The sequence below is a fragment of the Rattus norvegicus genome, chromosome 1, assembly GCF_036323735.1.
Source record: "Rattus norvegicus strain BN/NHsdMcwi chromosome 1, GRCr8, whole genome shotgun sequence".
NCBI classification, from domain to species: Eukaryota; Metazoa; Chordata; class Mammalia; order Rodentia; family Muridae; genus Rattus; species Rattus norvegicus.
Window position 1 is genome coordinate 78,667,458 of NC_086019.1, and position 23,165 is coordinate 78,690,622.

Genomic DNA, 23,165 nt, shown 5'->3' on the forward strand with positions numbered 1-23,165 from the left:
TTTTGGTATGACATTCCATACATGTGTGGAATACATACAGCTTTGTGGTCTTTCCACAAAAGAGCCATTACTTTTAATTACCCTTCCCATTTTGCCATTCCACATCTCTAATAATCCTCATCTTACTTTAAGTCTTCCTCCAACTTCAGATTACACTTAGTATAGAATATATATGTTATTGGTGTTGGTGAGACTGGCATATTCTAACTTTTTGAAACAATCAATTATTGATTCAATAGTTTGAAATGCATTAGTATTGTTATAAGATAGAACTCCAGCATCATTTAAAGTTGCAAGTGAAGATTTTGTGCCTGAAATGAAGTTGCCATTTAATACAGTTTCATATTCTAATATCATTGTGTCCTTTATTTATTCTCATGTTTATGAATTTAATTTACATTTAGACAATACCAATACCTTAAAGTCAAAGGGGGGGCACTTACGATTTTAGCCAGTCTACCAGTCACTTATAATTAGTAGAGACACTTTAAAAACTTCCAAATTCCAGTGTAGATGGGAGAGAGGAGTCACAACGTTGCATCCCTAGCCAAGGAACTCTTTTGGCAATTGATGGCTGCTAGGAGAGGGAGTCAGATTTTTTTCCCTGAGGATGCAGCCATTAAGAGGTTGCCCATGTTCCACTAGATGCCCCTACAGCATGCACATACTGGCAGCACTAACTAGGTTTAACAAATTTTAAAATAGAATATGCAAGGGTGGGGTGGGCATAGTGGGTATATGGATAGGAAAGGAATTGAAGGGGAGGAGATGGGAGTGGATTTCTTCAAAATACATTCATGCATAAAAATTTCAAACAGTAAAAATAAAAATATAAAGAAGAAATACAAAGAATAAAGAAAACATGAGGATTAAAAGGGAGGTTCTGGTCTGATGTTGCAGGCCTGTTATCCTAGCTACCCAACAAACTGATGCTTGAAGATTGTGGTGATTTATAAAAGAAGAAAGACTCTTGGTTTGATTACCCAAGTATGGGCCTGGTTTACTCTAGAGGTAGTAGAGTTTAATAATAATATTCTAATATAAGAAGCAATAGTGAATATAAATGCACACACACACACACTCACTTTTGCATCAGGGCACTAATGTGTCAGAAAGCTGAAATAGGAAATATGGTATAATTGAGACTGTGCATTCAGCTGAGCTTGGAAGAGTTGCTTACATTGGACGTTCAAAGTATAGTATGTTTGATTGTAAGGTTATTCTACATGTCAACTAATTCTGAACAGGCTGAGTATATAGTATGTCAGAAGAATTAGTACATAGCTATAAAGATCTTAAATCACATTATTAAATTGATTACAAGTTGAATGAAAGTTTGGTTTGTAAAGGCAAACTTTAAACATCATTTCTTAGAAAAACCGTTTGCACAGAGGATCACAAGTTTGAGGTGAGACTGTGCCACAAAGTAAGTTCAAGGCCAGCTGGGAAAATGCTATGAAAACTTGTCTTAAAATAAAAAGAGGGCTAGGGATGTAACTCATTTGTAGATAACTCATTTAGCATACATGAGACCTTTTGTTCAATCCACACTACTACAAAAAGGAGAAAAATCAAAATGGTATAAAGAGATGGAAAATTATGATCATTTTTCTTCATTTGCTTTCTATAGTTGTCATAAAATGCCATGACCAAAGCAACTTGTGGAGGAAAAGATTTATTTGGTTTACAGGTTACATTCCATCATCAGGGGAAGCCAGGGTAGAAAGTGAAAGCATACGCATGGAGGCAGGAGCTGAAGGCAGAGTCCACGAAAGAATGCTGCTTACTGGCTTGCTCTCCATGGCTTGCTCAGTTTGCTTTTCCTAAAACCCAGAAACACCTGCCCAGGGAGATGCCACCCACAGTGAGCTGGCCTCCCTGCTCCCACAGCAACCGTTAATCAAGAAAATACCCCACAGGCTTGCTTGAAGGGCAAGCTGACTGAAGTATTTTTTCAATTAAAGTACCCTCTCCCCAGATGCTCCTAGTTTGTTTCAAGTTGACAAAACCTATCCAAGGGAAGAATGAAATTGTGTAATTATATTATAAGCTCACAAATAAAAGAAAAATGTATTAAAACGCCAAAGTTGTGTGCTAACTAATAGAGAAGATATAGCACCAGATCAATCCATGACCATACCATCTGATGTCTCTGTGTATTGGTTAATTTTTTTGCCACCTGACAGGAAGAAAGACGAGACTGATTCTGGCTCATCTTTTCAGAGGGAGTATTCTATCATGGCAGAAAGGAATATCATAGAAGCAGTTCCATGGGAGTGTATGGTGGTAGACATCTAGATGGGAACCTGAAGTGACTATAACCTTCAAAGAGTAGCCTCCAGTGAACTATATATATCACAACTTGAAGGTTCTATACATCTCCCCAAACAGCATCCTCTGCTGGAGAGTAAGTATTCAAACACATGAGCCTGTGGTGGACACTTTTCGCTCAAACCTTGTAGCCTTCAGATAGATCCAAGCTTTTAATGGCTTTTCCTGTTTGCAAGAACCTGTGGTTCCCAGTATTTATCTACAGTCACTAGGTCTGACACCCTGTTTGCTCCATCTCTTTGCAGCCCGTTCCTGACAGCATTCCTTGTGTGAGATCCTGTGGCTGTACCAATCTTCAGATACTATCACCAAGAGTATGACAAGGACCAGCCCAGCCATACCTATCCGGATTGAATTCTCCATCACGTAATCATGCTTCTCGGAGTCTAGAGATGTAACTGAAAGAAAGAGGTGATTGTTGGTCATGGTCCATTCTAGCCTAATTTTATGTCTTTGAATAAGGGGCTCATTCCTATATTGATGTGCCAAAATGTGGTCCTTTTTAATAAACTCCTATATTCACAGACCTCACACTTTTAGGTTGTATGGGACAGAGGGAGGTCACAGGTGAGAAACTGTGGTTCCTGGGAATGAAGGTGATTATGGGGAGGTTGTTCCTTGTCTTTCTCATCTCACTGGGTGGTTTCATTAACCCTGTGTCTGGAGTTGTAAATTTTTTCCTTCATACTTTCCTCACCCTACATGGGAATTTATTAATTGTTGCCTGGGAGATATGTATATGACAAGATTTCAGATAAAAAAATTTCCTTTACTTAAAAACTATTCTTATTATGATGGGGATAGAGCCCATTGCTTTATGCATGCTAGGTAGGCATTCTGTTACTCAATTTCAGTCCAATTTATCATCCCCATTTTTAAAAAATATTTTTATTAGATATATTTCTTTACTTACATTTCAAACGTTATTCTCCTTCCCAGTTTCCTGTCCATAAGCCCCCATTTCCTCTCCTCCTCTTCCCCCATGCAGGTATTCCCTCTATACATCTCCCTTATTGCCCCCCCATATTCCCCTGCACTGGGGGTCCAACCTTGGCAGGACCAAGGACTTCCCCTTCCACTGGTGCCCCAACAAGGCTATTCTCTGCTACATATGCAGTTGGAGCCCTGGGTCAGTCCATGTATATTCTTTTGGTAGTTCATCTCCATTTTTAAAAAGATTTATTCATTTATTATATATAAGTACACTGTAGCTGTCTTCAGATACACCAGAAGAGGTCATCGGATCTCTTTACAGATGGTTGTGAGCCACCATGTTGTTGCTGGGAATTGAACTCAGGACCTCTGGAAGAATAGTCGGGTGCTTTTAACCACTGAGCCATCTCTCCAGCCCTCCCCCCCTTTTAAGGGAGAACTCTTTTAAAATTTTTTTTGACATTTATTTATTTATTATGTATACATCATACAGCTTTCTGTCTGCATGTATGCAACTACAGGCCAGAAGAGGGCACCAGACCTGATTATAGGTGGTTGTGAGCCACCATGTGGTTGCTGGCATTTTTTTTTTAATTTATAAAAGTTTTCTTTTTAAAAATTTATTAATCATTTCATTTGTTTACATTTTAAATGTCTTCCCCCTTCCTGGTCTCCCCTCCATGAACCTCCCACCCCATCCCCCTCTCCTTTGCCTCTAACAAGGTACTCTCTCACCTACCCACCCACTCCTGCCTTACTCTTCTAGCATTCCCTGATCCCTGTTCTCTGGGGCATCAAACCTCCATAGGACCAGACAATGATGCCCAGTAAGTTACTCATTTTTATTTCTTCATGTTAGATGCTCTTTATTTTACCAACCTATGTTTTTAAAGGGTATAATATAATAATATGCTTACAATAGTCAGAAAATTTAAACATTTAATAGCATCCTCTTTTTAAAAGACGGTTTTCCGGGGTTGGGGATTTAGCTCAGTGGTAGAGCGCTTGCATAGGAAGCGAAAGGCCCTGGGTTCGGTCCCCAGCTCCGAAAAAAAAGAACACCCAAAAAAAGAGGGTTTTCCTAGCATGCACATGTGAGTGATATTCTATCTTATGAAAAAGACTTAGTTCTATTTCTTAGTTATATGAAATGTGATTTTTTTCTTTTATCATTATCATGAACAAGCATTTTAAAATCTAGTTTGGTTGAGTTTATTAGTTCTTTTCCTTAGAGAAAGCAAGTCATATATCTTGTTTTAAAAACTATTTTCTGTGTCAAGGTCAAGATGATTTTTTTTCCTGTGGTCTTTCACTAGGTATATTTTGCAGTTAGTTCTCTAAGTCATCAGGGATTGGTTCTTTAATTGTACTTTGATTCTTTTGTATGAAAATTGAGTTTTGTCTATTCTGCTAATTGAAAAGACCTGTCTAGCTCTACAACATTGTTATCCACAGCTATCACAATGCATAAGCTCATAGCATGACTAGAGTGATAACGCTCTTTTCAAAAGATAGATATAAGAGGCTGAATGTGGTCAGCCCACTCAGTTACCAGCAATTGTTTTTTTCTCACAAGTCTCACCTTTTCTCCTTCCTTTAAGTACTGTGTTATATGTAAAGAACATAATAAATGAGTTTCATGATTCAGTCTTTATATTTTTTCCTGGCCAATCACTCTCAGTAAATTCTGAAACTGAGTTTAAGGATTGCTAGTTACTAAGATTTCAAAATTCCAATGATACGCTACAGTAGACTGTGTTCTATTTCAACATGGATCCCTGATAATCTATTTTGAATTTGGGACTTTTAGTTTGATACACACACATAGACACACAGACACAGACACACAGAGAGGTGTAGTGTGGAGTAAGTGAGATGCCTCTTTCTATTCATGTTACTCAGGGGAGTGAGTTTCTACTGCCATACTCACTTATCTCAGGACACCTATTTATACCCTCACTTAGAGACAGCCTTGGTAAAGAACAAAGAGCTGGGCCATGTTGTATCTACCTGAGACAATGAGCTCCAGGGCATCACTGGGGGCTGACCACACATAGGGGCTGTTGTTGTGCCAGCCGTAGCATCTGTATTTTCCAATGAAGTCAGCGTTCACAGGACCCAGGTGGAAGTTGCCTTGAGACTCCTTATGTTGGTGCAATGGCAAGGAAGCTTCTCCCTCTTTGGCCAGTGAAAATCTGTTGAACAGGTTGTGGGCTGAACTACACTTGAAGGAAACGTTCTCTCCTGGTAACAACACAAGGCTTTGATCTGTGGAGAGGACAGGTTTGTCATACAAGCCTGGAAGAGTAGATAAGGAGGTGTTAGCAAAATTTTGTTATTTAAAACAAAGATTTTCAGGGACTGGAGCAATGGGTCAACAGGTAAAAGCACTGACTGAATTCCCAGAGTCACAATTGTTTGTAACCCCAGTTCTGGATGATTGGGATTGCAGACTGGTACAACCATTCTGGAAATCAATCTGGAGGTTCCTCAGAAAATTGGACATTGAACTACCTGAGGACCCAGCTATACTATACCTCTCTTGGGCATATATCCAAAAGATGCCCAAACATATAACAAAGACACATGCTCCACTATGTTCATAGCAGCCTTATTTATAATAGCCAGAAGCTGGAAAGAACCCAGATGCCCTTCCACAGAGGAATGGATACAGAAAATGTGGTACATCTACACAATGGAATATTACTCAGCTATCAAAAACAATGCCTTTATGAAATTCGTAGGCAAATGGTTGGAACTGGAAAATATCATCCTGAGTGAGCTAACCCAATCACAGAAAAACACACATGGTATGCACTCATTGATAAGTGGCTATTTGCTCAAATGCTTGAATTACCCTAGATGCACAGAATACATGAAACTCAAGAAGGATGACCAAAATGTGAATGCTTCACTCCTTCTTTAAAAGGGGAACAAGAATACCCTTGGGAGGGAATAGGGAGGCAAAGTTTAGAACAGAGGCAGAAGAAACACCCATTCAGAGCCTGCCCCACATGTGGCCCATACATATAAAGCCACCAAACTAGATAAGATGGATGAAGCAAATAAGTGCAGGCCAACAGGAACCGGATGTAGATCTCTCCTGAGAGACACAGCCAGAATACAGCAAATACATAGGCGAATGCCAGCAGCAAACCACTGAACTGAGAACAGGACCCCTGTTGAAGGAATCAGAGTAAGGAGTGAAAGAGGTTGAAGGGGCTTGAGACCCCATATGAGCAACAATGCCAACCAATCAGGGCTTCCAGGGACTAAGCCACTACCCAAAGACTATACATGGACTGACCCTGGGCTCCAACCTCATAGGTAGCAATGAATATCCTAGTAAGAGCACCAGTGGAAGGGGAAGCCCTTGGTCCTGCCAAGACTGGACCCCAGTGAACGTGATTGTTGCGGGGAGGGCGGTAATGGGGGAAGGATGGGGAGGGGAACACACATATAGAAGGGGAGGTGAGGGTCTAGTGGGATGTTGGCCTGGAAACCGGGAAAGGGAATAACAATCAAAATATAAATAAGAAATACCCAATTAATTAAGATGGAAAAAAATCAATTGATGGTGTTGGAGAGATGGCTCAGTAGTTAAGAACACTGCTCCTATAGGGATGCCGAGTTCAATTCTCAGAACCTACATGGTGGCTCACAACTATCTTTAACTGTAGTCTAATGGGATTTTATGCCCTCTTCTAGTATACAGACATACATTCATAGAAACACCCTCATACATACATATTTTTTAACAGAAAATTCAGTCGAATAAATCAACTAAAAGATTTCCTCTAAAAAAAGATGTCATCTTTTTCCTGTTTAATTTTTTTTTGCAGCCAGGTAGGTGTTATGTTTTGTGAACAAAATCTCAGCACTTGAGAGGAGAATTTGAAAGTCATGAGTTAAGGTTAGCATGGGATACATAGTGGGACTGAGACTGACATCTAGAAAAGCCTGTGTGCTGCAATGCAATGCACAGCAGGGTTGGTTCCAACCAAAAAGACAAAGTTATGTCATTGGTAGGAAAGTGGATGTGACTGAGGATTTTTATATTAAGTTAATTAAGTCAGACTCACAAAAAGTATTATGTTTTCTCCTTTGTGGACCCTAGGCTTTTACATAGATACATAAATTAATGTACGACTAGTGACATGAAAGTATAAGCAATACTAAACACAAACAAAAAACCCCAAAAAGAACAAAAGCAAATTTATTATTTGTGATGCGTATTGGATCCAGGGTCTTATGTACAATACACAAACACTGTACAACTTTTTATACACTGATTTAAAAAATTATTTAGGTTTTGAGATGGGGTCTTGAAACGTAATTCAGGTTAGCTTTGAACTCATGAACCTTCTGTCTCAGCTTCTTGAGTGGTGAGATTACTGACTTATACCAACATACTAAGCTTCTCCTTTCCTCTTCTCCTCTCTACTTCCCTCCATTCCCATTCTATCCCCTCTTCTTCCTTTGTTCTATCCCTCCTTTCCTTCCTTTGCACGCCACTTTGGTGATGTCAAGAATCCTGAAGGTGCTGTTTGACAAAGTTACAGTGTTCGGGCAATCTGGACTGATCATTCACTGCCCTTGCTGGATACTTGCTGCACACCTTTTGCTATACTTATGCTTCTTGCTGTTAAAGGTCTCTCTCCAAAAGCTTGAGCTGGGATAAGAAAAAACTAGTGTAAATAAGAATGAAATTAATGAAAGTTCCCTGGAAAAATAGTTATGCAGAAAATTGAGTCTTTGTTAAGAACTTACTACTTAAATAAACATTTATGTCTTAGAGAGTATTGTTAGTAAGCATGAGACAGAGGATTTGAGAAGAATTATTAAAGAAAAAAATCTTAAGGAAATAGTGGAAGCTGACAAACTGTAATTTTATGCCCAACTTTAGAAATAAGGAACTTGTATGAATAGGAAGAGATTTTGATCATACAGTTAATGACAGGCCGTGGTACCTTTCTGAAGGCAAAAGTCAGCAGTTTTGGGAATTCTGATATTCTTCTGTTCTTTACAGAATTGTCATAAAGATAGGGATTGTACTAAAACAAGGGTTCATGACAGACACAGAGGAAGGCATCCTGGTTCAGTGAACTGCCTGTCTCTCTGAATAGACTTGTCAGTCCAGAGCTTTACTGTTAGACTCCCTTTGATTAATTAAGGGGTTGCACAATATTTTAAGAATCAATCAACAAACAAACAAACAAGTACTATTGTCCTATGCCAAATATAAAAGAAATAATAGAGGAAGAAAAGGAAGAAGTAAATAGGGGGTCAGAGATTGAACTTTTGTAGAAGGCCAAGTTAGATGTAACAGGTAATAGGAAATAAGTTTTGATCTATTAATCTTATGCCAAACTGAGACAGAATGAAATCTAACGAAGTCATCCTGTCTAGCACTTCTGTAACTGTAAGGCTTTACAACGTAAGTCTTAAGGAGGAAGACATTGAGTTTAAAGAAAATTGTTTTTATCATAATGTTACTTTTTAGTTCTTATAAAATTGCTGTTTACTCACTTTGTTCCTCTTTAAATATTCTTGTGTAATCAAGGAAGACTTTATAAGAAAATGTGTTTTGAAAAGCTGTGTAATAAATGCATAAAATTTCTGAGGAAATGATTTTATGTATAAATAAAGCTTGAAAGAGACAAAAGTTGTCAGAATAGAAAAAGCCATACCAAGATGTGCTTCCTCTCTGTCTGGTCTCTCATGAAGTGAATGATGCCTCATGTATGATCCTTTTTTCCCTTCACTGCTGTTGCATGCACCCTGCCCTCAGCTGAGGCTGTCCCCTGGCACACCTCTTTCAACAGGCTTTTATGTAGCCTGGGCTAACTTCAAACTCATTATATAGCCACAGATGGCCTAGAATTTCTGTTCCTCCTGCTTCTGCCTCTGGGATTATTACTGTGCATGATCACATCTGTCTTATTTTTAAACTAAATGGTGTTGTGTATTTATCATGCATACTGTAATGCTTGATACATGTATATATGTATATATGTATATATATATATATATATATATATAATGGCTAGTTAGGGTGAATTAGCTTATGTTTCACACATGCTTTTTTTGGTGGCAAGAACAGTTGGAGTACAACATGAATTGCTTCTGGTCTTTTTGTAGTGACCCATGACTCAGAGTAGTCATAAGAAAAGTATCAGACAACTACTAAAAATAGTAAGTCCCAGAAAATACTTACCTCTACTCTTTGAAACTGCTAAGAATATAAAAGACATTAGAAACTGTGATATCTGAGAGAGGACTAAATGCAATGTAAGATCTTTGAAGGGGTAAAGATAAGATAAAGGTCATTTAGATAGCAACTAAGGAAATTTGAATATACTGTGCAATCAGCTATGAAGGGTGTATTGATATTTATTCATTCATTCTTGGTGAGAAACTTTTTTTTACTGATGATGGATGTTAGCAATAGAGAATCTGTACCCTGGAGAGATGGAAATGACTTTCAACCTCTTCTCAGTTTTTTATGAACCTAAAGCTATCCTAAAATTATGGGAGGTGAGGAGGATCTGGGATGAATGGGGTGGGAGGGGGAGTATGAAAAATTACATTATATGAAATGTAAATAAATGAAATTTAAATAAAGATTAAAATATGAATGCTGGGGAGCCAGCCTCGTCATGGGTCTTCTTTCTTTCTCTCTTTCTTTCTCTCTTTCTTTCTTTCCTTCTTTCTTTCTTTCTTTCTTTCTTTCTTTCTTTCTTTCTTTCTTTCTTTCTTTCTTTCTTTCTTTCTTTTTTTTATTAACTTGAGTATTTCTTATATACATTTCGAGTGTTATTCCCTTTCCCGGTTTCCGGGCAAACATCCCCCTAATCCCTCCCCCTCACCTTCTTTATGGGTGTTCCCCTCCCCATCCTCCCCCCATTGCCGCCCTCCCCCCAACAATCACGTTCACTGGGGGTTCAGTCTTAGCAGGACCCAGGGCTTCCCCTTCCACTGGTGCTCTTACTAGGATATTCATTGCTACCTATGAGGTCAGAGTCCAGGGTCAGTCCATGTATAGTCTTTAGGTAGTGGCTTAGTCCCTGCAAGCTCTGGTTGCTTGGCTTTGTTGTACATATGGGGTCTCTAGCCCCTTCAAGCTCTTCCAGTTCTTTCTCTGATTCCTTCAACGGGGGTCCTATTCTCAGTTCAGTGGTTTGATGCTGGCAATCGCCTCTGTATTTGCTGTATTCTGGCTGTGTCTCTCAGCAGCGATCTACATCCGGCTCCTGTCAGCCTGCACTTCTTTGCTTCATCTATCTTGTCTAATTGGATGGCTGTATATGTGTGGGCCACATGTGGGGCAGGCTCTGAATGGGTGTTCCTTCTGTCTCTGTTTTAATCTTTGCCTCTCTATTCCCTGCCACAGTTATTCTTATTCCCCTTTTAAAGAAGGAGTGAAGCATTCACATTTTGATCATCCGTCTTGAGTTTCATTTGTTCTAGGCATCTAGGGTAATTCAAGCATTTGGGCTAATAGCCACTTATCAATGAGTGCATACCATGTGTGTTTTTCTGTGATTGGGTTACCTCACTTAGGATGATATTTTCCAGTTCCAACCATTTGCCTACGAATTTCATAAAGGCATTGTTTTTGATAGCTGAGTAATATTCCATTGTGTAGATGTACCACATTTTCTGTATCCATTCCTCTGTTGAAGGGCATCTGGGTTCTTTCCAGCTTCTGGCTATTATAAATAAGGCTGCGATGAACATAGTGGAGCACGTGTCTTTTTTATATGTTGGGGAATCTTTTGGGTATATGCCCAAGAGAGGTATAGCTGGATCCTCAGGCAGTTCAATGTCCAATTTTCTGAGGAAACTCCAGACTGATTTCCAGAATGGTTGTACCAGTCTGCAATCCCACCAACAATGGAGGAGTGTTCCTCTTTCTCCGCATCCTCGCCAGCATCTGCTGTCATCTGAGTTTTTGATCTTAGCCATTCTACTGGTGTGAGGTGAAATCTCAGGGTTGTTTTGATTTGCATTTCTCTTATGACTAAAGATTTTCAACATTTCTTTAGGTGTTTCTCAGCCATTCGGCATTCCTCAGCTGCGAATTCTTTGTTTAGCTCTGAACCCCATTTTTTAATAGGGTTATTTGTCTCCCTGCTGTCTAACTTCTTGAGTTCTTTGTATATTTTGGATATAAGGCCTCTATCTGTTGTAGGATTGGTAAAGATCTTTTCCCAATCTGTTGGTTGCCGTTTTGTCCTAACCACAGTGTCCTTTGCCTTACAGAAGCTTTGCAGTTTTATGAGATCCCATTTGTCGATTCTTGATCTTAGAGCATAAGCCATTGGTGTTTTGTTCAGGAAATTTTTTCCAGTGCCCATGTGTTCCAGATGCTTCCCTAGTTTTTCTTCTATTAGTTTGAGTGTATCTGGTTTGATGTGGAGGTCCTTGATCCACTTGGACCTAAGCTTTGTACAGGATGATAAGCATGGATCGATCTGCATTCTTCTACATGTTGACCTCCAGTTGAACCAGCACCATTTGCTGAAAATGCTATCTTTTTTCCATTGGATGGTTTTGGGTCCTTTGTCAAAAATCAAGTGCCCATAAGTGTGTGGGTTCATTTCTGGGTCGTCAATTCTGTTCCATTTGTCTATCTGTCTGTCTCTGTACCAATACCACACAGTTTTTATCACTATTGCTCTGGAGTACTGCTTGAGTTCAGGGATAGTGATTCCTCCTGAAGTCCTTTTATTGTTGAGGATAGTTTTAGCTATCCTGGGTATTTTCTTATTCCAGATGAATTTGCACATTGTTCTGTCTGGCTCTTTGAAGAATTGGATTGGTATTTTGATGGGGATTGCATTGAATTTGTAGATCGCTTTTGGTAAAATGGCCATTTTTACTATATTAATCCTGCCAATCCATGAGCATGGGAGATCTTTCCATCTTCTGAAGTTTTCTTCAATTTCTTTCTTCAGAATCTTGAAGTTCTTATTGTATAAATCTTTTACTTGCTTGGATAAAGTCACACCGAGGTACTTTATATTATTTGGGTCTATCATGAAGGGTGTCATTTCCCTAATTTCTTTCTCGGTTTGTTTCTCTTTTGTGTAGAGGAAGGCTACTGATTTATTTGAGTTAATTTTATACCCAGCCACTTTGCTGAAGTTGTTTATCAGCTTTAGTAGTTCTCTGGTGGAACTTTTGGGATCACTTAAATATACTATCGTATCATCTGCAAAAGTGATATTTTGACTTCTTCTCTTCCAATCTGTATCCCCTTGACCTCCTTTTGTTGTCTGATTGCTCTGGCTAGAACTTCAAGAACTATATTGAATAAGTAGGGAGAGAGTGGGCAGCCTTGTCTAGTCCCTGATTTTAGTGGGAATGCTTCTCCATTTAGTTTAATATTAGCAACTGGTTTGCTGTATATGTCTTTTACTATGTTTAGGTATGGGCCTTGAATTCCAATTCTTTCCAGGACTTTTATCATGAAGGGGTGTTGAATTTTGTCAAATGCTTTCTCAGCATCTAATGAAATGATCATGTGGTTTTGTTCTTTCAGTTTGTTTATATAATGGATCACGTTGATGGTTTTCCGTATATTAAACCGTCCCTGCATGCCTGGGATGAAGCCTACTTGATCATGGTGGATGATTGTTTTGATGTGCTCTTGGATTCGGTTTGCCAGAATTTTATTGAGTATTTTTGCATCAATATTCATAAGGGAAATTGGTCTGAAGTTCTCCTTCTTTGTAGGGTCTTTGTGTGGTTTAGGTATAAGAGTAATTGTGGCTTCATAGAAGGAATTCGGTAGTGCTCCATCTGTTTCAATTTTGTGGAATAGTTTGGATAGTATTGGTATGAGGTCTTCTATGAAGGTCTGATAGAATTCTGCACTAAACCCATCTGGACCTGGGCTCTTTTTGGTTGGGAGACCTTTAATGACTGCTTCTATTTCCTTAGGAGTTATGGGGTTGTTTAACTGGTTTATCTGTTCTGGATTTAACTTTGGTACCTGGTATCTGTCTAGGAAATTGTCCATTTCCTGCAGATTTTCAAATTTTGTTGAATATAGGTTTTTATAGTAAGATCTGATGATTTTTTTAATTTCCTCTGAATCTGTAGTTATGTCTCCCTTTTCATTTCTGATTTTGTTAATTTGGACACACTCTCTGTGTCCTCTCGTTAGTCTGGCTAAGGGTTTATCTATCTTGTTGATTTTCTCAAAAAACCAACTATTGGTTCTGTTGATTCTTTCTATGGTCCTTTTTGTTTCTACTTGGTTTATTTCAGCTCTGAGTTTGATTATTTCCTGCCTTCTACTCCTCCTGGGTGTATTTGCTTCTTTTTGTTCTAGAGCTTTTAGGTGTGCTGTCAAGCTCCTGACATATCCTCTTTCCTGTTTCTTTCTGCAGGCACTCAGCGCTATGAGTTTTCCTCTTAGCACAGCTTTAATTGTGTCCCATAAGTTTGGGTATGTTGTACCTTCATTTTCATTAAATTCTAAGAAGTCTTTAATTTCTTTCTTTATTTCTTTCTTGACCAGGTTATCATTGAGTAGAGTATTGTTCAATTTCCATGTATATGTGGGCATTCTTCCCTTATTATTATTGAAGACCAGTTTTAGGCCGTGGTGGTCTGATAACATGCATGGGATTATTTCTATCTTTCTGTGCCTGTTGAGGCTCGTTTTTTGACCAATTATATGGTCAGCTTTGGAGAAAGTACCATGAGGAGCTGAGAAGGAGGTATATCCTTTTGCTTTAGGATAGAAAGTTCTATAAATATCTGTTAAGTCCATTTGGCTCATGACTTCTCTTAGTCTGTCTACGTCTTTGTTTAATTTCTGTTTCCATGATCTGTCCATTGATGAGAGTGGGGTGTTGAAATCTCCTACTATTATTGTGTGAGGTGCAATGTGTGTTTTGAGCTTTAGTAAGGTTTCTTTTACGTATGCAGGTGCCCTTGTATTTGGGGCATAGATATTTAGGATTGAGAGTTCATCTTGGTGGATTTTTCCTTTGATGAATATGAAGTGTCCTTCCTTATCTTTTTTGATGGATTTTAGTTGAAAATTGATTTTATTTGATATTAGAATGGCTACTCCAGCTTGCTTCTTCTGACCATTTGCTTGGAAAGTTGTTTTCCAGCCTTTCACTCTGAGGTAGTGTCTGTCTTTGTCTCTGAGGTGTGTTTCCTGTAGGCAGCAGAATGCAGGGTCCTCGTTGTGTATCCAGTTTGTTGATCTATGTCTTTTTATTGGGGAGTTGAGGCCATTGATGTTGAGAGATATTAAGGAATAGTGATTATTGCTTCCTGTTATATTCATATTTGGATATGAGGTTATGTTTGTTTGCTTTTCTTTTCTTCATTTTGTTCCCAAGACGATTTGTTTCTTGCTTCTTCTAGGGTATAGCTTGCCTCCTTATGTTGGGCTTTATCATTTATTATCCTTCGTAGTGCTGGATTTGTAGAAAGATATTGTGTAAATTTGGTTTTGTCATGGAATATCTTGGTTTCTCCATCTATGTTAATTGAGAGTTTTGCAGGATACAGTAACCTGGGCTGGCATTTGTGTTCTCTTAGGGTCTGTATGACATCTGTCCAGGATCTTCTGGCTTTCATAGTTTCTGGCGAAAAGTCTGGTGTGATTCTGATAGGTCTGCCTTTATATGTTACTTGACCTTTTTCCCTTACTGCTTTTAATATTCTTTCTTTATTTTGTGCGTTTGGTGTTTTAACTATTATGTGACAGGAGGTGTTTCTTTTCTGGTCCAATCTATTTGGAGTTCTGTAGGCTCCTTGTATGCCTATGGGTATCTGTTTTTTTAGGTTAGGGAAGTTTTCTTCTATGATTTTGTTGAAGACATTTACTGGTCCTTTGAGCTGGGAGTCTTCACTCTCTTCTATACCTATTATCCTTAGGTTTGATCTTCTCATTGAGTCCTGGATTTCCTGTATATTTTGGACCAGTAGCTTTTTCAGCTTTACATTATCTTTGACAGTTGAGTCAATGATTTCTATGGAATCTTCTGCTCCTGAGATTCTCTCTTCCATCTCTTGTATTCTGTTGGGAAGCTCATATCTACAGCTCCTTGTCTCTTCTTTTGTTTTTCTATATCCAGGGTTGTTTCCATGTCTTCTTTCTTGATTGCTTCTATTTCCATTTTAAATTCCTTCAACTGTTTGTGTTTTCCTGGAATTCTTTCAGGGATTTTTGTGACTCCTCTGTATGGGCTTCTGCTCGTTTATTTATGATTTCCTGGAATTCTTTCAGGGATTTTTGCGATTCCTCTCTGTAGGCTTCTACTTGTTCTCTAAGGGAGTTCTTCACATCTTTCTTGATGTCCTCTAGCATCATGATCAAATATGATTTTGAAACTAGATCTTGCTTTTCTGGTGTGTTTCGGTATTCTGTGTTTGGTTTGTTGGGAGAATTGGGCTCCGATGATGCCATGTAGTCTTGGTTTCTGTTGCTTGGGTTCCTGTGCTTGCCTCTCGCCATCAGATTATCTCTAGTGTTACTTTGTTCTGCTATTTCTGGCAGTGGCTAGACTGTCCTATAAGCCTGTGTGTCAGGAGTGCTGTAGACCTGTTTTCCTGTTTTCTTTCAGCCAGTTATGGGGACAGAGTGTTCTGCTTTCGGGTGTGTAGTTTTTCCTATCTACAGGTCTTCAGCTGTTCCTGTGAGCCTGTGTCTTGAGTTCACCAGGCAGGTCACTTGAAGCAGAAAAGTTGGTCTTACCTGTGGTTCCAAGGCTCAAGTTTGCTCCTGGGGTGCTGCCTACGAGTTCTCCACGGTGGCAGCAACCAGGAAGATCTGCCCCGCCCTTTCCGGGAACTTCCATGCACCAGGGTTCCAGATGGTGTTTGGTGTTTTCCTCTGGCGTCAGAGATGTGTGCAGAGTGCAGTCTCTTCTGGTTTCCCAGGCGTGGCTGCCTCTCTGAAAGTTTAGCTCTCCCTCCCATGGGATTTGGGTGCAGAGAACTGTTTATCCAGTCGGTCCCTTTCAGTTCTATGGGTCTTCTTTCTTGTTGGTTCTTCTTGAGGCAGCAGAGGAGGAAGAGCATCAGTGGAGGGTAAGACTTCGTCTTACAAGATACAGGGCTAAGGCTTTGTCTTACGAGATATTTAGGGTTGATGTAAAATAATAAGTGTACTTATCTAAGTCTAAGTTACTATGCTACTGTAGCTGATTTACTTATCTATGACTAAGTTACTATGTTATGCTACTGTAGCCTACCTGCCTTCTGTGTTCCTCTGAGGCCAGAAACTGCAATCTCTGGCACTTAGCACCTTATTCTTAAACAGCAGGAGATAAAGTAAAGGTTTAATTACTAGAGCCACTTCCCTTTATGCCTCTTGCTTGTCAGGCTAGGGGGAAATTTGGAGCAATAAACTTCTATTGAATCAAGAGAAGTGAATAGGGCTTGCAGAAGGAAAAACTTTTTTTTTGTTTTCTTTATTAAAGTTCTTCAAGTTTCCTTTTTAAAAAAGCTAACAAAAGCAAACAATTATACATGGCGGGAAATAGATAAATAAACCTGTAAGTAATAAAAGTCCTAACTTACGCCAACAGTCTCACCCTTGCCACCAATGCCACATCTCAGAGCCCTCTGCCTCAGGGAGGCAGCACTAGTCTATAAACTTCCTTCTCTCTTCCAACTCCCTCCAATGGAGGTCTTGACAGACAATGACTCGCTCTGTAGAAGCAGGAGGTAGGGAGAGTGCCATGAACACTAAAGACACGTCTTTGTCATAGCTCAGTAAAACTTTGTGGGCTATAATTTTGGACTTTGAGTCCATGACTTCCCAATATGAATGAAGCCTAAATTCTGAACCACTCCCAAATCTGCTACAAAATACAGAACAGAGAAAATAGCTGAGCCAGAGTTGATACAAAAGATGAAATGAAACCTGAAGAGGGTTTCTTTCAGAAAACCTGGAAATTCAAAGTAGTGTTATGAGCTTCTCTGAGCTGAGTATTACTCACAGAATCCAGAGAACCCAATCACTGCTTGCTTTAGAACTTACATGTTTATTTGGGTGTGGTGGCACACACGCGCACACATTTAATTCTAGTGCTTGGGAGGCAGAGGCAGGAGGATCTCTGAGTCTGAGGCCAGCTTGGTCTACACTGTGAGTTCTAGGAAAGCCAAAGCTATGTAGACAAACCCTGTTTCAAAGGAGGGCAAAAACTAGATAACAACAACAACAACAACAACAAAAAAACATAGCTGGGAGCTGTGGTGAGATAGCTGCTCTTTCAGAGGACCTGGGTTCAGTTTTCAGCATCTACAAGGTAGCTCACAATTGCTTGTTCCAGGAGATTCAATACCTCTTCTGGCTTCTCTGGGTACCATACATACATACAGGCAAAATATCATATACGTAGAAAAATAACATAAAAACTTAAACCACATGCTTGGGGAGATGGAGAAATGGCTTAAGAGCACTGACTGCTTTTCCAGAGGACCCAGGTTTGATTCCCAGCATCCACATAGTGGCTCAGAGCCTCCTGTAGCTTCAGACTCAGGGGATCTGACATCCTCTTACGGCTTCTGCAGATACAGCACACATGTGGTATACAGACATACATGCAGCAAAACATTCATGCACATAAAAAATAAACATCAAAATAAAATACACATTTGTTTCACTTTAAGAAAGCCAAATATCCCAACATATCATAAATTGGGAGTGACTGACTGTACTCCATAAGGTACCTGGCAGGTTTGTGTTGAGCATCAAAGAGCTCTTGTGATTATAATATGTAATGTGACACAGAATAACCAACATTTTGTGAGTCCTTTATAAAGGTGGCTAATGGGAATGCTCCACAAGAACAGACGAAAGGACTAGTACTTAAGGAGCTGTGTTCGCACTGCCTTCAGTCTCTAAACTTAGAACTCAAGGTCCTCTCACTATTGCACTCCTCCCTCCTCCACTTGGCAAGCATTGGCTCTTCCTGCTTCTCCAGTGATGCTGAACTAATGAGGCTTTTGAATTTAGTTTCTTGTGCTGCATGTCAGGAACTTCAGCAAAGTCCGGGAACAGCATAAGTCCGTTTGCTGCTGCCAAGCCCTGGGAGTCAGCTCTGGGCTGCTTTCCCACAGTGCAAAGGCTTAGGTCACCTCACGTGCTTGCTACTGCAACCTGCTCTCAAAACTCGTGCATGGCCATGTAGCACTGGGGGTTGAGACAGGCTTCTTCAACATGCTATAAAAGTCCAGCACAACAAGTGGGGCCTGGTGGCCCTGAGACTCATACATTCAACCCTGTGGAACAAGAGTGAGCAAGACAATGCAGGTTCAACTGTGTGCTATTACTGGCCCTGTTTGTCAGCCCCTACACATCCCACTAGAAATGCTCTCACCACTTGTCTGGAATGGGAGCCAGGTTCCTTGTGATTAATATTTGCTCAGCTTTAGAAATGTGACAGAAGTTGCCAGTCTTAGACTCTTAGCCCCTACAGGTTAGCTGACAAACTGAACCAAAATCTGACAGACAGAAGCTTCTGCTTTATTTCCTGGACAAACTAGTTTCTTTTCATGTGTATCAGCACACGGTAGGTGTCTTCGGACGCACCAGAAGAGGGCATCAGATCTCTCATTACAGATGGTTGTGAGCCTCCATGGGGTTGCTGGGATTTGAACTCAGAACCCCTGGAAGAGCAGTCAGTGCTCTTAACCACTGAGCCATCTCTACAGCCCACTAGTTTCTTTTCAAATTGGCCAACCAACAGATAAAGACAATTTTTGATCAGTTGTCTAAAGACTGAAAATGAGCTATGAAGCTGGTGTCATCCCCATGATCAGGAATAAGACCATCAATGCAAATTACAGCTCTTAAGCTAACAAACGCTTTCTATGTGGAGGGAGCAAACCACCTACAGTACCCAGAGTGAACTTCATGAGGGCTTGTTTGGGATCCAGGATATAGTGAGATTCTTCTTTCACATCGACAATTGTGGCAAACTCCTTCACGGGAGCAGAGCTTGGGGGCATCCAGTCTCTCTGCATATAACCAAAATAAATTGGAATCCAAAAGGTAGATGTTCAGAGTCTTGTTGGTTCTGCAGCTCAGGCCTGTGAAGGCTGTGCTAGAGAGGCCCACTTCAGGAAAGTGGTACCTATTCTCCTCAATGTGAGGAATGGAGCTCGGGCAGCAGCTCTTTCTCTAAGGCAGAGAATTCGATGGCTGGGGCTGTGAAGACGTCCTGTGCAGAGCCAGAGAAACTTGTCGTGCCCCGGGATATAGTCCTGCAACATGCAGTGTAGAAGCTGAAAGGACTATAGGAGGTTAAATAATTGCTGCATTCTATGCTGCCTGACACCACACGATAAAAAGTCTGCTCCTTGAGGTAGAAAGAATCCAGAGCGGCTGCCATCTCGAAGAAGCTGCACTGTGGCACACTCACTGAGCTAGGCCTGGTACCCACTGACTGGTTGACACACAGCTCACAGACATTGTGGGTCCTGGAGAGGGCTGGCCCCTGTGGCAGCACCACTGTGTTACAGCAGGGGGACGCTGCCATCAGCTCAGTATCAGGCAGAGGGGCTTGCAGCTCTGGTGCCAGGGACTGGAACACGGGTGCTTCTCCCCGCTGCAGGTGCTGAAGGAGGCGCTCCACCACCTGGTCCCCACGACAGTTACTGTACTCCAAGGCCACTTCGGTGATCTCATCTAGGAGAGGATGCCTCTCGGCTAAGGGATCAAAAGGTGTGAGCAGGAAGAGTGCTGGTCCTTTCTTCAGCTCATTGTTCAACAGCAGACTCTTGCCTCCATGGGGTTGTAGCCATCGGAAGAGGGTCTCCTGGTTTTCTGAGGCCCACTTATAGATGTTCTCAGCTGTGAAGTTCATGACTTCCCTGGGGAAGACAAATGATGTGTTGAAATGTCTATGTAAATACACACTTCCAGAGTGTGCTAAGGATACCAGTTTCGCAAGATGTTTATTTGTTCTGTTCCAAATCGTACTGTTCCTAGGTAATCTTTCTTTAAAGAGTGCAGTGCTGAGGTGAAGAAGGTCAAGTATCCAGGAGACTGGGGAGAACCACTGAATTCGAAGTAGCCGAGTACTTCAGGCTCATAGTTGGAGAGAAAATCTAGCAATTCTGATTGAGATGGGATATAGAGAAGAGGTTTCATCACCTGGCGAACAAACTTCTCAATGTTAAACAGCACTCATGGGGCCTTTGTATTCAATTGGTCCAAGACTCCGATGATACAGATGTATCACAGGGAAGTAGAAGAAATGCTTCTGTTTTCTGCATTCCCCCTGGTTCCACCAACAGTTTACTGCCACGAACAATACCTGATCTGAAAGCCGGCTGGCTGCCTGCTCAATTTCTGCCCTGGCAGCAATGGACTGGCCGCACCATGGGGCATAGAAGAACAGCACCACCACCTCAGAATCCTGGCGGACATGGTCAGCGTAGTCCATCTGCCCCTGGAAGAGGTCAAGGACTGGAGACCTCGAGGAGAAAAGGTTGACAGGCGGCTTTGCTGGTATTACCACGTCTTTGGCTCGACTGCAGGTGAACTTGAGGGCGAAGAGCAGGGCACAGCCGAGAGCCAGGGAACTGCACAGTAGCTCCGGCCGCTGGCACGCCATAAGCAAGGCGCCGTGCAATTCGCGGCGGATCCTGCCCTCTGAGGACGCCGCCGCCCGGGCAGGGCTGAGGGAGCTGGGGGCCGCCACCCTTGTCCTCAGCGTCCTCGCTGTTGTTTCTGCCGCCGCCGCCAAAGCCTCCGCATTCTGATATTACATGCTCCTGGTGGCCCGCTTTATACCGCCGCTGCCACCACCTTGGGCCCGGGAACCCCGGAAAAACTTTTACATAGGCGAATATGCATAAACTTATATAAGTTCATACACAGATTTGTGAATGTGCATTTATACATTTCCATTAAAGAAGCTGGGTTCAGCTTGCATGCATTTTCACAATTACATTCTTACACATACACATGCATACATTCTCACAATTACATACTTACACACACATCCATACTTACATATGCATATGGAGCAAAATACCAAGCACCCGTGCAGAAAGAACTCACTCATTGTAGATGAAAAATGAGCTCCAATCTTTATTGCATAGAAAAAGAAAAAGCTTCTACCCTTTTAATGCTAAATGAATTAAACCCAAGTTTGTAAGAAAAAAAAAGCTTGTTCCTTTTAATAAGATTAAGCCTCTGCCTTGTTATTAAGAAAGGGCCTGTTCTATCCCATGGTAAGGAAGAGCCTGTCTGCTCCTTCCGTTCTCTGCAGCTTCTTTTTTTCTCTTTCCTTCTGCATTCTGCACATTGTTCTCGTAGTGTTTTATGTTACCTTTAGTCTTTAAGTTATTCTACTCTGAATTCTCCATCTAATATTGCTCTCTCTTCCTGCTAGGATGTCCCAATAATGCCCTTACTCTCAATGCCTTTTCTCCCAGTGCTATGCCTATTCTAAGTCCTTCTTGAGTTCAGTTCTGTCTAAAAAATGTTCTGTCTAGCAATGTTCTCTCTGTAAACTTCTCCTCAGCTTAGTTCCTCTCTCAGCTCGGTTTTTCTCAGCTCAAATCTTCTTAGCTCAGTTCTGCTCAGCTCTCGTCAGCTCGGTTCTCACTTTTCTCTTTTGTCCTCAGTATTTAAACATCATTCAGAATACACTATCACATGTTACAAAGTTCATCGCAAGTTCATACCAAAAAAATCAAGTCATAAATTGAGATAGAAGTTTACAGCAGAGAATGTTTACATGCATATCCATTAGGGGTAATTATCTGGCTAAATATCCATCACCTGTCTCAGCTCTACAGGTTCACTGAAGGTTTAAAACCATAACTAAGTTATTAGTGAAGTTTTGTATAGATAAACACAGTCAATATTTTATCCTCTGCTCTAGCACCTGTAATAAATCGTTAGTTCCCTTTTTATGAACTTTGGTTAATTGTTTTACAACCTCTTGGAATGTGCTCTGAGTAGGAGAAAGTTTGGTTACAATTTAAGAGCAATTAACTGGTGACACTTGGGAGACTGGCAGAGTTTTCGCTGCAGTTTTGGCTATCAGAAAAAGACTTGATAGCAGTCCCACTATAGAAGAGCTTGATAATCACTTTTAATTTTAGGAATTCTTATAGAATCATATTAAGACAAGAATTCATCTATTTGTCTATATAGCATCACTACGAGACAGTGCATCTTTGTAGATCTGCTCCAAAGGGGTGTGCTATTACTTAATGATTGTTATATGTGTTTAATAATAACAGGAAAAGCATTTTAATAGCAGGACTCTTTCCTAAAACGAATCCCTTATAGTCTTGCTTAATAAGGGCGAACTGGTTGCAGATTATATAATAGTCTGAGTCAGGCATCTCAGGATGATCACCTGCTAGTTATTAGCTTGTCCTGTTATGGCTCCTGACATGTGAACATCATTGAATACAGACTCATCGCTGCCCAGGATGCAGAGAATAATGATGGTTGTGGGCCAAGACATGAAGACATTTATACCACTCCTGTCTAAGACTTAAGGAACACTGCCAAAAGGTGGATGGAATTATATGAGTCAGAAGAAAGGGTGAGGGCTACTAAATATTATTCTCTAGAACCATCACCATGATTAACATACAACAACTATAATTGTCCACACTGGGCCCACATGAGAGCCTCCCTGTCAACAATATGTCAAGGACGTAGGGGAGTTGGGGAGTTGGGGGATGAGGAAGTAATCTAGTGTTTCACACGTTATAGTGAAACCATTGGCTAATTTTAGGCTGTAGGAAGTAGGGAATCATTGTCTTGAGTTGTGTACCTACTGCTGATCCCATCAGGCTCCAGAAGATACCACCACATGCTTACTAATAGGTATGGCTGTAGTCAATCTCAGCAGTTTATGAAACAAAATGAATAGAAGTGGGGATGA

The 23,165-nt window shown here is 40.6% G+C and overlaps 1 protein-coding gene and 1 pseudogene across 1 annotated transcript in view; both read right to left on the minus strand.

Annotated features, from left to right (window-relative positions):
- Positions 1-1,661: 1,661 nt before the first annotated feature.
- The window catches only part of Fcar (Fc alpha receptor), a 34,105-nt gene continuing 12,601 nt past the window's right edge, over positions 1,662-23,165 (minus strand). Inside the window, exons 4-5 of the mRNA NM_201992.1 lie at positions 5,275-5,562; positions 1,662-2,729 (exon numbers count right to left, since the gene is read on the minus strand). Coding sequence (NP_973721.1) covers positions 2,527-2,729; positions 5,275-5,562 — 491 coding nt within the window. The 3' untranslated portion in view covers positions 1,662-2,526. The remainder of the gene's footprint in view (positions 2,730-5,274; positions 5,563-23,165) is intronic.
- LOC134485277 (thioredoxin domain-containing protein 11-like) lies at positions 16,382-23,095 on the minus strand (annotated as a pseudogene).